The sequence below is a fragment of the Myotis nattereri genome (assembly GCF_964212035.1).
Source record: "Myotis nattereri genome assembly, chromosome: 1".
Lineage (NCBI taxonomy): Eukaryota > Metazoa > Chordata > Mammalia > Chiroptera > Vespertilionidae > Myotis > Myotis nattereri.
The window spans coordinates 33,901,252-33,914,214 of record NC_138075.1 but is presented as its reverse complement, the minus strand read 5'-3'; the positions used below and the strand labels follow the sequence as shown (position 1 = coordinate 33,914,214).

General features: G+C 46.2%; 1 protein-coding gene across 1 annotated transcript in view; it reads left to right on the top strand.

Annotated features, from left to right (window-relative positions):
- The first annotated feature begins 4,760 nt into the window (after positions 1–4,760).
- Positions 4,761–12,963, top strand: part of PRKCH (protein kinase C eta) — a 221,217-nt gene continuing 213,014 nt past the window's right edge. Inside the window, exon 1 of the mRNA XM_081090391.1 lies at positions 4,761–5,540. Coding sequence (XP_080946517.1) covers positions 5,178–5,540 — 363 coding nt within the window. The 5' untranslated portion in view covers positions 4,761–5,177. The remainder of the gene's footprint in view (positions 5,541–12,963) is intronic.

Sequence of the window (12,963 nt, the reverse complement as noted above, 5' to 3'; positions counted from 1 at the left end):
CTATGCATTAGAATCACTCTGGGGTGGGCTCAGGCATTTGAAAAATGGGTCAAATCTCAGCTCTACCATGTATTCATTATGTGATCCAATTCACTTAATATTTCTCACCCTTGGTGTCCTTATTTGTAAAGTAGAGATTATAATACTTACCTCAATGATTCTCCTGAGGATCAAATGAAATTAGTCAAGTGCCTTGTTACAATGTGGCAGGTGCTCCATTAAAGATAATGACAGCCAAGGCAACAGCTGACATGTAGCAGGTACTTGGTAATGTGTCACATGATTTGTGTGAATTATTTTCTCTTCTCAGCCCTTTTAGATAGCATGTTTATTATCTGTGTGTAAGTCCACCACTCTAAGAACTACTTTTATTTACCTGTGTTGCATTCCAATCTTTATCCTTTGGTATACATATTTTATGTACTGCATAGCATATTTATATATCTTATTCTAGATTTCTAAAATGTTATTATTGTGTTTTTTTTTTAATGTTGTTTGCCATCCGTCATTTCACAATCCTGTACTATTCCATTGAGTTGCTATTCTGTAATTTACTTAGTCATGTCACCATCACTGGACCTTTTCAGGCAAAGAACTGCTTTCTTACTCTGAAGCTTCCGATGTATGATGTCAAATGCCTGCTATGGCCGGTGCCATTTCATAGTAACACGGGCTAATTTTTGACCTGGCTGTGTCCGTTCTAAATTCTCTAACTCTGTTTTAAAGTGGAACAGGGATTATGTGAAATGTTCCTTAAGAAATGAGAAAAATAGCAGTGATTCCATCAATTAGGCAGCCAATCAGAAAAGCATTTAGAATTTGTACTAGGAATCGTATGTGGAGAAGTCCAAAGTAATGGTGTAACTAAGACAAGAAACAGTAATAGTGATAAGGAAAAAAAAGTAACCTCTAGTCTACAAAAGGACCTATGCTACAGATTTTGAAACAGGCAATTCAAGTATGCAAGTTGCTATATTGCATTACATACAAGCTGCTAGTAAGCAGCAGGATGGGATGTATATAGAGAAGGGACTTCTTGCTCCCCTGCCTTCCTTAAAAATTAGGACCAGCTCTGAATAAAAGCTGTAACACAGGTGAGGTTTGTTGGCAGACTGTCCCCTCCTAAAGGGACCTTGAACCGTGTGCTGTCTACTACCTGCCTAGTGTCCCCCAGGAGCCACTGAATGACACACGATATAGGCTGGAGAAGATCAGAATCTTCCCCCAGATTGATTTAAGGATGCTGATAGAGAAAATCTTCATTCTACTGGGACCTGAAGCTGGAAATCTGAAGTTGTAGCTGCTGGTGACCACCTGCCTTGGTTGAATGGAGGCAACTTTGGACAGCGGGCTGAGGACCACAGTCATAGATGCTTCTTTTTAAACTAAGGCCCACTTCTTCACCTGTGCCTTGGCTGGCATTCCCTCCTAAAGTCTCAGAACAGTCTGACCGCTCTCCTCTCTTGTATTGCTCACCCATACTACAATGGCCTCCATCTAGGGATTACATCTTTCTCCCCAGTCTAGCCAAATCTCTTAAAACACACACACACACACGCACACACGCACACACATACACAACACCATTTAATCACCTGTATTTATTTATTGTTTGTTTGTTTTTGTTAATCCTCACCCTCGAGGGTATTTTTCCATTGATTTTTAGAGAGGATGGAAGAGAGAGGGAAAAACAGAGAAGCATCCATGTGAGAGCAACACATGGATTGGCTGCCTCCTGCAGGAGCCCTGATCAGGGCCCGGGCTGGGGAGGAGCCTGCAACCAAGGTACAAGCCCTTGACTGGAATCAAACCAGGGGTCCTTTGGTCTGCAGGCTGATGCTCTATCCACTGAGGAAAACCAGCCAGGGCGCCAAGTCTCTTGAAAGATTGTCTGCTCTCTCCACTTTCTTATTTTTTACCTTAACCTACTCCAAATGGGCTTCATCCCCCAGCCCTCTACCAAAACAGCTCAAAGATGACCAAGGACCTGTCCACTGCCATCTCCCTATGGCCTTCTTCAGTCCTTGTTTCCTTAATCTCTCAGCATCATTTGACCTAGCTGACTAATTCCTTCCTGCTTGGTTGGTTTCCAGAATACATGGACACCCCATCCTCCTGGGTTTTCTCCCAACTCCCTGGCTGCTCCTTCTCAATCCCCTTGCCTATGTCTCCTCCATCTGCAAATGTTCGAGTTTCTGCAGAGCTCTTCCAGAGGCCCCTTCTTCTCTCATGCTCCACTCGCTCCCTGTCTTTTCCTGTAACAGAGGTCTCATCCACTGTTCTAGCTCCCATTGCTATCTACATACTGATGGCTCCTCAATGTATTATCTTTAGCTCAGAACGCACCTCTCAGCTTCACAGCCATAGTCATTGGCCCACTTCAGATTCCCACTTAAATGCATTAGAGATGTTCAAACTTGACATGCTTGCTGAATGTTTCATCTCCCTCCACAAATCTGCCCCTCCTCCAGTGTGTCCTAATGACTAATGGCTCTCCAATCCACACAGTTTCTCAAGCTGGATTCCTGTAAGTCTTCCTCGATGCTTTCCTCTTCCTCATTCCTTTCATATAGTCATTCACCAGGACCTGTCAATTCTACTTCCTAAACACTTCTTACATGCATATACTTATCTCCATCTCCATCACCACCACCTAAGTCCCAGTACCATCTTCTGTCCTCTGGACTTGGGCAACAGCCTCCTAACTGGTCTCCCCACACCCATGCTTGCTCCTTCCAATCCATTTTTTTCACACAGCCCTAGAGAGAGATTTTAAAATACAAATCTTGTCCTGTCCTGGCCCTGCCTAACAGCCTTCACAGACTTTCTGTTGCCCATAGTGAATGTCTGAAGACTCCCCATGACTTACCAGTGAGGTCGGTCTTGGACGCTGACCCACCTCGTCAGGCTGGTTTCAACCACTCTCCCCTTACCTTTCTGGGCTCCAGCCACATGGAGTCCTCCCTGTTCCCCAAACAGGTCAAACTGCCCCTTTCCTCAGGACTCCTGGATAAGCTGAACCTTCTGTGCTTCTCTGGGAGCCCTTTCCTAACCACCCCCTCCAGGACCCACTGTCCCATCACACCAGAGGCTTTTCCTTCACTGCCCCTCCACATGTGTCATCTGCTTACTGTTTTTCCTCCTGGTGGGACTGTAAGCCCCAGGAGCACAGGCACCAGGACTATCCAGCTCCTTGCTCTGTCACCACTGCCCGCCTGTGGCTGGTGCTGATAGGGCAAAGATGGCCCATGTCCTTCACATCCCAACCCCAGGGCACCTGTGTAGCTGTCCACCATTTGGGGACAGTCTTCTTTCAGTGGTTCTTAAAGCTACAGTCCTGCTCTATGGAGGAGATGGTGACAGAGTTGACCCACGTGGTCTCCTTGACCTCTTCCCTTGGAGCACAAGAGCCACCCAGGAGCTCCCTGGATGTTTGGGAGCTTGCTTTACAAACCCTGCCTAAGCTAAGGTGTCATTAGGGTGATGTGCTGCAGCCCTGCCCTGTTCTCTTAAGGATGTCTTGGTGTTTTAAGACAGGCCCTCCCCCACCAGCCCATTGTTCTTGTTTTCATCCTAGAGTGCGCCTCTAATCACTGGCTTGAAATTGTGAGAACCCCCTGGGTTTGAGAGTCCCAACAGGGCACCGGGGAAAGGGTGCTAGAAGAACAATCAGCTCCCAAGGGGACCTGAATAGCCAGACAGAATGTAATTTAGCATCCTAGGCTTCATGAGAGACTCATTTGGTTGTGGCTGGTCCTCAGGGAGAAAGATTTGTCATAGAGGCGAGTAGACAAAATACTGCTGGTGCCACGCGTGGGACGAAGCACTCTGACTCGAAAACACACCAACAACCCAGGGTGTTCCTTGAAGAGGCGACTTCTTTGGTGCCCCCGTGCCAGGGACGGCGCGCGTGTGCACGCCTTCTGCCTTTGCCAGGCAGGGCCCGGTGAACAGAAACCGCAGGCAGAGGAAGAGCCTTATTACATCTCGGCCACGGCTGTCTTAAGAACCAACCTTTCCTGCTCTTTGTGCAACAAGACACACCTCTCGAGGAAGGAGGCGGACAGGATTTCCCTCATTACTACTGCCCTGTTTTTTTTTTGTTGTTTTTTTTTTTAAAAAAAAAAACCCGTGTAATTACTCTCTGCAGGAAAGGCGCACAAACAGGATGGGCCCCGAGTTGAACCGGGATGAGCCATCCCCGTAAAGATTAGGAAAAGGAACCTCCCCGCCGGGTGCCCTCCTCCGGCCAGGGCCTCTCCCAGATGGCCAGGCAGAGTCACCAGCCCACCTTTCAGGGTGGGAGGGAGGGCGCGGGCGACCTCGCCGCTCGGGTTCCCTGGTTCCTCCTCCTTCTCCTCCTCCTCCCCGCCTTCCAGCCCGACCGGAGCCTGTCTCCCGCGCCTCAGGTGTTGGCTCGCTAGGCTGAGAGCTCTTCCCTTTTCGGCCTGCACCTGGGCGGCCTCCCGCCGGCTCGCACCCGCGGACTCCGCGCGGCAGGCAGGGAGCGCGCAGGCGGGGCGCGCGGGCGGTCGGGCGCGGGGCTCCGGGCGGTGCGTGCCGGGCCTCGGGTCCGCGGCTGGGCAGGCGGGGCGCGCGCCACGCCCCCGGAGTTCGAAAGGCGCGGGAGCCGGCGGGTTTCGGTGAACTTGGAGCCCGGCGCCGAGAGGCTCCAGCCGGGGATGCGGCGGCAGCTGCTTCCTGGTTTGCAGCTCGCCGAGTGGGGGAGAGCGTGAGCCCGCGGAGGCGGGGGCAGGAGCCGGAGCAGGAGCGAGAGGAGGCGGGGGCAAGAGACGCTGGGGCTGGAGCTCACCGGACGGGTCGCTCTGGCTCTCCGGGGAGAGGAGCCTCCCGGCTCCGGAGAAGGGGCGAGTCCCGTGCGAGACCCCGGGAAGCGCCGCGCGCTCGAGGCGGACGGTCGGGCTCCCCCGGCCCGCGGCCAGCTCAGCGCCGGGCTCCCCTCCTTTCCACCTCGCGAGGGAGAGAGGCCGGGAGGGAGGGGAGGGGAGGGTCCCGCGGGAAAGACAGAATGGCCGGGCGAGGGGGACTCGGGCGCTGCGTTCCCCAGGAGCTGCCGCCACTCCTACCGCTGCCGCGAGGACTGGCCTGAGCAGGGGCTCCAGGCTCCCCCGCCGCGAGCCAGGGCGGCCCCCCGGGGCCGGGGCAGCGGCGCCGGCATGTCGTCCGACACCATGAAGTTCAATGGCTACTTGAGGGTCCGCATCGGCGAGGCCGTGGGGCTGCAGCCCACCCGCTGGTCCCTGCGCCACTCGCTCTTCAAGAAGGGCTACCAGCTGCTGGATCCCTACCTGACCGTGAGCGTGGACCAGGTGCGCGTGGGCCAGACCAGCACCAAGCAGAAGACCAACAAGCCCACGTACAACGAGGAGTTCTGCGCCAATGTCACCGACGGCGGCCACCTGGAGCTGGCCGTCTTCCACGAGACGCCCCTGGGCTACGACCACTTCGTGGCCAACTGCACCCTGCAGTTCCACGAGCTGCTGCGCACCGCCGGCGCCTCGGACACCTTCGAGGGCTGGGTGAGTCGCTTGTGACCCCTCCGGGCTGTGTCCACTTGACCTCCTCAACCCCCTCCATCTGTCAAAACTCGCGGGGGTCCCGCTTTCCCATCGTCCTCCCCCCCCACCCCCGCCAGCTCCGCGGAGGTGGGAATTCCCTCCAGACTTTGGTCCTTGCCCAGCTGGTGACGCGCCCGCGGTGGGTGTGTGAGGGCGCAGGTGTGTCTCCAGGAAGCGGGTCTGGATACGGTCCCCTTTGGGGATGGCAGCTTGGGCTAACGGGATGTCAGGGCGGGGACGGTCACCCACCATCTGTCCAGACTTCTGGTGAGGCGCCCCAACTCCCCGCACGCGGTTAAGACGCAGGAAAGGAAAGGAAAGTGTGAGATGAAAAGGACTTGATTTGGCTAAAGTACTTTAAACGTTTCTTAGGAGAAAGCCATACATTCTCGCAAGTATTATTCATAGTGTTTATGGATACGTGTTGGCTCAGCCGCCCAGCCGTGCACACGTGTTTCAGCATGCCGGTCCATTCTATCCCAGAGATGCACAACCCGCACTGGCGGGGATCGCAGGACCTGGGGCTGCACTTGGGCAAAGTTTTATTGTTTAGCAGTTTTCCAAGGAGATGAGATTTACAGGTGCAAGTAACGCCACTAGTTCAGTCTGGATCTGAAAGGTGTGAGTCCTGCAGTGTGCGTTTCTGCTGTTGGGGAGAGAGCCGCGGGAGCCCTTTGGAGTGTGTGGATCCCGCCACACCTGCTGGCATTTCTGCGTACTGACCCGCAGCTACCTGCAACTCCCACTTGCCTCTGCTTTTCACATAGTTCCCATGAAGCAGCACGTGTGCTGTAAATAAATTAAATTTTCTAGGGCACTCTCCACAGCGCTAACATGCTTTTGCTTCTTAAGCCTCGTGCTGTCTTTGTGGTGCAATTGTTATCCTTCCCACTTTTGCTCGATGAGATGGTAATTATAATGAAGTGGTCTGCCTCATGGGGCAAAATGGAGCAAGCTGTGTGAAGACCCTCAGGAGTCTAATGGTTAAGTTATGGAGGACGTCAGTTCTGAACCTAGAAGGTGAAGCAGTATTGAAAATCTGTTTGAAATTAACAAGTGGTAGAATCGGATGAATAACAATGAAGACTTATTTAGATATTTATTTTACACTTTAAGGAACTGATCATTTTGTTGTAGATTCTCTAAAATTACGAAGGGCTTGTGGAGCTATCCCTTTCTTTTAAATAGAAGTAAAACAAAACACTCATAATGACTGTTTAACCCTGTCATCAAATTATATTGAGTGAATTTTCCTTCAGCCAAACTTTATGGAATTAAAAAGTGCCCTGGAGAGGAATGGCTGAAATACAGTCAGAGATTGACATTTTATCCTGGGAGTTTCTGGATAGGAAATAGAGCTAAGCCTAGGACTCCAGATGGAATAGTTGAGTGGCTGATGAGGAGTTAGGCTGGGTAGACCTCTGCCTAGAGGAAGTAGGCTGTGAAGGATGGTGGTGCAGACTGGCCAATGGCCAGTTAGAGGCATGTCTTCCCATAGGGAGGTAGACTGGTCGCTCTTACTCTTAGTCTGCACATTTCAATCACTTGGGGAGCTTTTAAAACTCCCTACTTTTAAATACTCTAGATAAGCGCCTCTGCCGGTAGGACCCCAGCATCAGTACTTCTATGCTTCCCGGGTAATTCGAATGTGCAGTTGAGGCTGAGAACCTAAATGTAGACCAAAAGAAGAGAATTAGAGGAAGCATAAGTGTAGGAATCTTAGGTTACCTGACAAGGTGTAGGTGTGCAGAACTGCTTATTGGCCCACCGGGTGAACAAAGATTCAAATGTCAATTAAATGTCCATGTCTACAATTAATTAATTACAAATATACTTAATTATGCTTAGATGTTTAATATAACCCACTGGTGGTGTTTTGGAAAACATGAGTGTTTGGTAGGGCAGGTCAGCATTTAACTGACCTTGAAACCAGTGGTTTGTCATGCATTTATATTTAATTAGGGGGCAGAGATTTTTTTAAGTTCTGGGTATTTTGAACCAACTTTGATGATAGCATAGATAGAATGGTTAGAGTTTTTCCTTTTTTTCATATTTTTTAAGAAAAATAATCTTAGGAAAGTGGCAATATTATGCATGCTTTAAAAAAAGATTATATAAAGTTCTAAAGGTGGTTTTGAAGTTTAGAACTGCAAAAATACTTATTTATCTTTACTATATTAAATTGAAATATGTAGTTTATTTGGACAGTTAAAAATGGAATAATCAAATTTACTCCACAATAAAGTTATGCTGCAATTGGAATTATAAATTGTTACTTTAAAAAAACCTAGCAACTTAGTTTTTGCTAGAGTATGTGAACAGATGAAAACAGAAGAAACCTTTATCCTTAGCGTAAACAAGAGTTGTTATGCTTTCTGACTTACTGTGTACTTTCTGAATATCAAGGAGATAATTTAAATTGATTTTAGTATCAGTTTTGTTGATATTACCTTCAAGCTTGATGAGATAATGTTTTATGTGGTATATTCTTAATAGCAAACACAGTGACTGACAGTCTTTTTAAAATCTAGATAAAACCTAAGGAGATGGGGATATAGCTAAAGAAGTTCTTAAGCAGAAATTCACAGTATTAAACACTTTAATTCGAAAGGTTCTCAAAAGACCGAAGTTTCCACCTGAAACTAGAAAAGAAGAGCAAATTGAACCCAAAGTAAACAGAAAGAAGGAAATTGTAAAGATAGCAGAAGTCAGTAAAGTAGAAAACGGAAACAATAGAGAAAATCAATGAAACAAAAAGCTGGTTCTTTGAAAAAAAAAATTAATACAATTGATGAACATCAAGCAGAATGATCAAGAGAAAAGAAAAAAGAGAAGACACAAATTACCAATATTAGGCATGAGAGAACATCACTATAGATCCTACAGATGTTAAAAAAGTATTTTGAACAATTATAGGCCAGTAAATGCTGCAATTTAGAGGAAATGAACAAATTCCTTAAAAAGATATAAACTACCCAAACTCACTCAAATAACTTGAATGACTTTGTCTATTAAGGTAATTAAATTTATAGTTGAAAACCTTCCACATGCAAATTTAAGGTCCTTGTAGGCTTTACTGGTGAATTCTATCATACATCTAAGGAAGAACTGTTGCCAACTTGACACAAACTGTTTCAGAAAATAGAAGGAACCACATCCCCAACTCATTCCATGAAACCATGAAACATTACCCTTATACCAAAACCTGATTTTATATATATATCTCTATAGACACTGTCCCTTGTGGACATAGATAAAAAATTCTTAAATCTTAGCAAGTCAAATTCAACAATATAGCAAATGGGTAGTACACCATGACCTAACCGGGATAGCAAGACTGATTTACATATAAAAATCAATTCGTGCAATTCTTTATATTAACAGGATAAAAAAGGAGATTTGTATGATCTTCTGTATAGATCATATTTAAAATGATCTATTAAAAATCAAATCAATTGGACTTTATCAAAATAAAGAAGGTTTGCTTTTCAAAAGCCACTTAGAAAATGAAAACACAAGCCATAGACTGGGAGAAAATATTTACATGTTAATCAGATAAGGAGTTGTAACACCAGTATATAGGAGAACTCATAACTCAATAAAAAATGAGAAAAATACCCAATTGTACAAAGATTTGAATAGGACCATCATTGACAAATAGTACATTAAAAGATACTCAAAATCGTTAGTTGTCAAGGAAAAGCAAATTAAAACCAAAAGCCATTGTAAAAGCTAAAATTAAAAAGACTGGCCATCGAAGTGTTGGTGAGGGAGTGGAGCAACTAGAACTTTCATATCCGCTGTGAGAAATATAAAATGGTACAGTCATGTTGAAAAATGGTTTGGCACTTTCTTTTTTTTTTTTAATATATTTTATTGATTTTTTACAGAGAGGAAGAGAGAGGGATAGAGAGTTAGAAACATCGATCAGCTGCCTCTTGCACACCTCCCTACTGGGGATGTGCCCACAAGCAAGGTACATGCCCTTGGCCAGAATCGAACCTGGGACCTTTCAGTCCGCAGGCCGATGCTCTATCCACCGAGCTAAACCGATCAGGGCGGCAGTTTCTTAAAATGTTACGCATACACCTACCATATGACCCAGCTGCTCTTAAGCATTTGCCAAGAGAAATTACAGCATTTATATAAAGACATGCACATGAATGTTTATAGCAGCTTTATTTGCAGTAGCCCCCAAACCGGGTACAACTCAAATATTAGCGAACAGTTGAATGTTTAAACAAATCGTGCGTCCTAATACTGATTAGTAGAAAGTGACGAACTATTAATATACCTGCAGCAATACTGACGAATCTCAAAATAATTATACTGAGTGAAAGAAGCCAGACAAAAAGGAGTATGCACTGTATTTATGCAAAATTCCAGGAAGTGAGAACTAGTGGGTAGTGGCAGGAAGCACATTGATGGTTGTCTGGGAATGGGAGGATGGGGGTGAGGGTCGGCTGGATTACAAAGGAGGCATAAGGAAACTTCTGAGGAAATGGAAGTATCCATTGTTTTGATTGTGGAGATCATTTCACAGTTATATACGTACGTCCAAGCTCATCAAATACGTTCCCTTTTAAGAATGTGCATGTTATTGTGTGACAATTATACCCCAGTAAAGCTTCGGAGGAAAACTATGAGTAACTATTATCCCTCTCTTATGAAAAAGATGTTAAATAAGAAAGTGAATTAGATTTAAGCCAAGGTCGACTTAAAATCTGCATTGTCTTTTTAGTGCAGAAAATACTTATCAGAGTAGGAGCATAAAACAAAATAAAATAAAACAAATCCACAGAAGACAGTTTCTGATTTCTGGACACAGTGCTGTTTTCTAAATTATCCCTGTCAAAATTTTTTTTTTCTGTTTATTCTGGAACTTGTTTATTTTGCATAATTTCTTTAACTTCTGAAAACTGAAGTTGTGTCTAAAGTAAGACCTTATTTCTGTCTTTCATATATTTGATCATGATTTGCTGGCTTTCCGAATGGGGACGGGCATCTAATACTTAATGCACAGCATGGGGATGGGGGAGGGGGGGGAGGGGAGGAGACAGGGAGGGAGGCAGGAGGAGCTGGAGGCTGCGTCATGGAAAGACCTTGGCATCCCCGCAGGAAGGAAGGACCTGCTTGGCGCGCTCCCAGGCCCTTTTCCTGGTTCAGCCCTCTTGAAGACATTCTGTTCCCTGCAGCTCTGGGGGGCTGCTCTCTCCCAGCTTCTCAGCCAGGTACCTGCCCGGTAGCCTTGTCAGGTGCAGCAGCCAGGTTACCACTGGGCAGCCTTGGACTGTCTTTCCCTTGATTCCTGAATCCAAGTGCATACATTTATAGCATCAACATTCTTCTAGATTCACTAGCGTTTCACTCTCTTTTGTGCTTTGTAGTGGTTATTTATTCTCAGTTATTTTAAAAAATATATATTTTATTGATTTTTTTACAGAGAGGAAGGGAGAGGGGTAAAGAGTTAGAAACATTGATGAGAGAGAAACGTCGATCAGCTGCCTCCTGCACACCCCCTACTGGGAATGTGCCTGCAACCCAGGTACATGCCCTTGACCGGAATCGAACCTGGGACCCTTCAGTCTGCAGGCCGACGCTCTATCCACTGAGCCACACCGGTCAGGGCCTCAGTTATTTTTTTCTGAGCCAACGGCTGAGGCACATCTAACACTGATGGATTAAGTCAGTGTGAAGGGGAAAGATGTATTTTAGCCTCTCCGGGAGGTTCAGTCCTATGTACATGAGTTGTATGGGATATATTGTTTCACTGTAGGAACTTTGCTGCACTGGGGCTGCTGCTTATCATGCAGGTTGTGGCTCAGATGTTTCCTCCTCAGAGAGCATTTTCCTGACCATGTTATTATCTTGCCAGCCTTCACTGCACTCATCACTCGCTGAGATCTGTCTGCTTATTGTACCTTTGTCCTTCAGAGTGTAAACATCTTGAGACTAGGGACCCTGGGCTGTCTTACCCACCATTCAAGGTTCTAGCTCCAGCACCTTGAACTGTGTCTGTTACATAGTAGGCATTAAATGTTTGTCAGAAAAAAGATTAAAAAATTTTTTGTCACCCTCACTTGAGGAATGAGGATATTTTTCCCATTAATTTTTTTTAAAGAGAGTGGAATGGATGGCGGGGGGCGGGGGGGGGGGCGCAGAGACAGAGACAGAGACAGACATCAATTTGAGAGAGACACATCGATTGATTGCCTCCCACCCGCATCCTGACAGAGGCCGGGGATTGAACCTGCAACTGAGGTACCTGCCCTTGACCGGGAATCAAACCCATGATTCTTTGCTCAGCTGGCTGACACTCTAACCACTGAGCCAAACCGGCCAGGGCAAGAATGATTGTTTTTAATGTAATTTTGGGGCAAGTAAAATGTAAGTATTTTGGGAACATCTTTCTTTAAACACTTTGTTTGTCTTCCTAAAGGAAAGAAATGAAAATAATTGGGAATGTCCAATAATTGTGGCTATTGCAGTGTCCCTCTTTTACATCAATTAATGATGTACCAATATGTGCTTGGAAGACTGGACCAGATTTCTCTGCCCTTGGAATATGGTAATGGATTGAAAACTCCGTGTACGGGAAACTCCTTGCTTTTGTTTCGTTTTCAAAGACTATGACTTAAAAACCCATTAATATGTTCTAACTTTGTTCACTAGTAACTTGAGAGCCTGACATGTTAAATTAGGAGCAGCAAGAAAAAAGCATTAAAAGGCTGTACTTCAACCTGGAAGAGCTAATGAGGTTGGTGGGCAGAGTGTGAATCATTTTATCTTATGCAACTCTTAGCACAGTTTTGATATTAGCAAGTGCTTAGAATGGCGACTGGTTGTGATAGTAAAAATGCAGTACACTTTAATGAGATGGGCAGCATTTACTTAGATTAAGAGAGGTGCCTTGGGTTTCTGTAGTCTCTTTTCTATTTTATAAAACATTTGGCTAGATCAGGTTCTCTTTTTGTGTTGACTGCTGAGCTCCATTTTATTAGAATATGATGAAAATGAGGCCTGAGTGGAAACTCAGGACTAGTCTCCTCTTTTTCACTGTCATCATGACTGTATCGAAAGTGATCTTTCTCAGTGGCCAAGCCGACAGTCATTACTTAACTGCTCAGTGGTTCCCCACGGCTTCGGATAAAGCACAGCTCATTAAATGGTATAGAATGTTCTCCATGATGTGGCCCTTGGCTTTCTCTCGAGCCTTATTCTAACCCACACTGAGCTCCAGGCACCGTGAGCATCTCTCAGGTCCTCCAGGCTCACATTGCTAATTCCCACCTGTGCTTCATTGTGGCATCCCTTACCCAGAAAACTCCCGGACGTGTCAAGCCTGGCTTTGGCCCTCCTCCTTGGAATTCCCTCAGCACCCTGA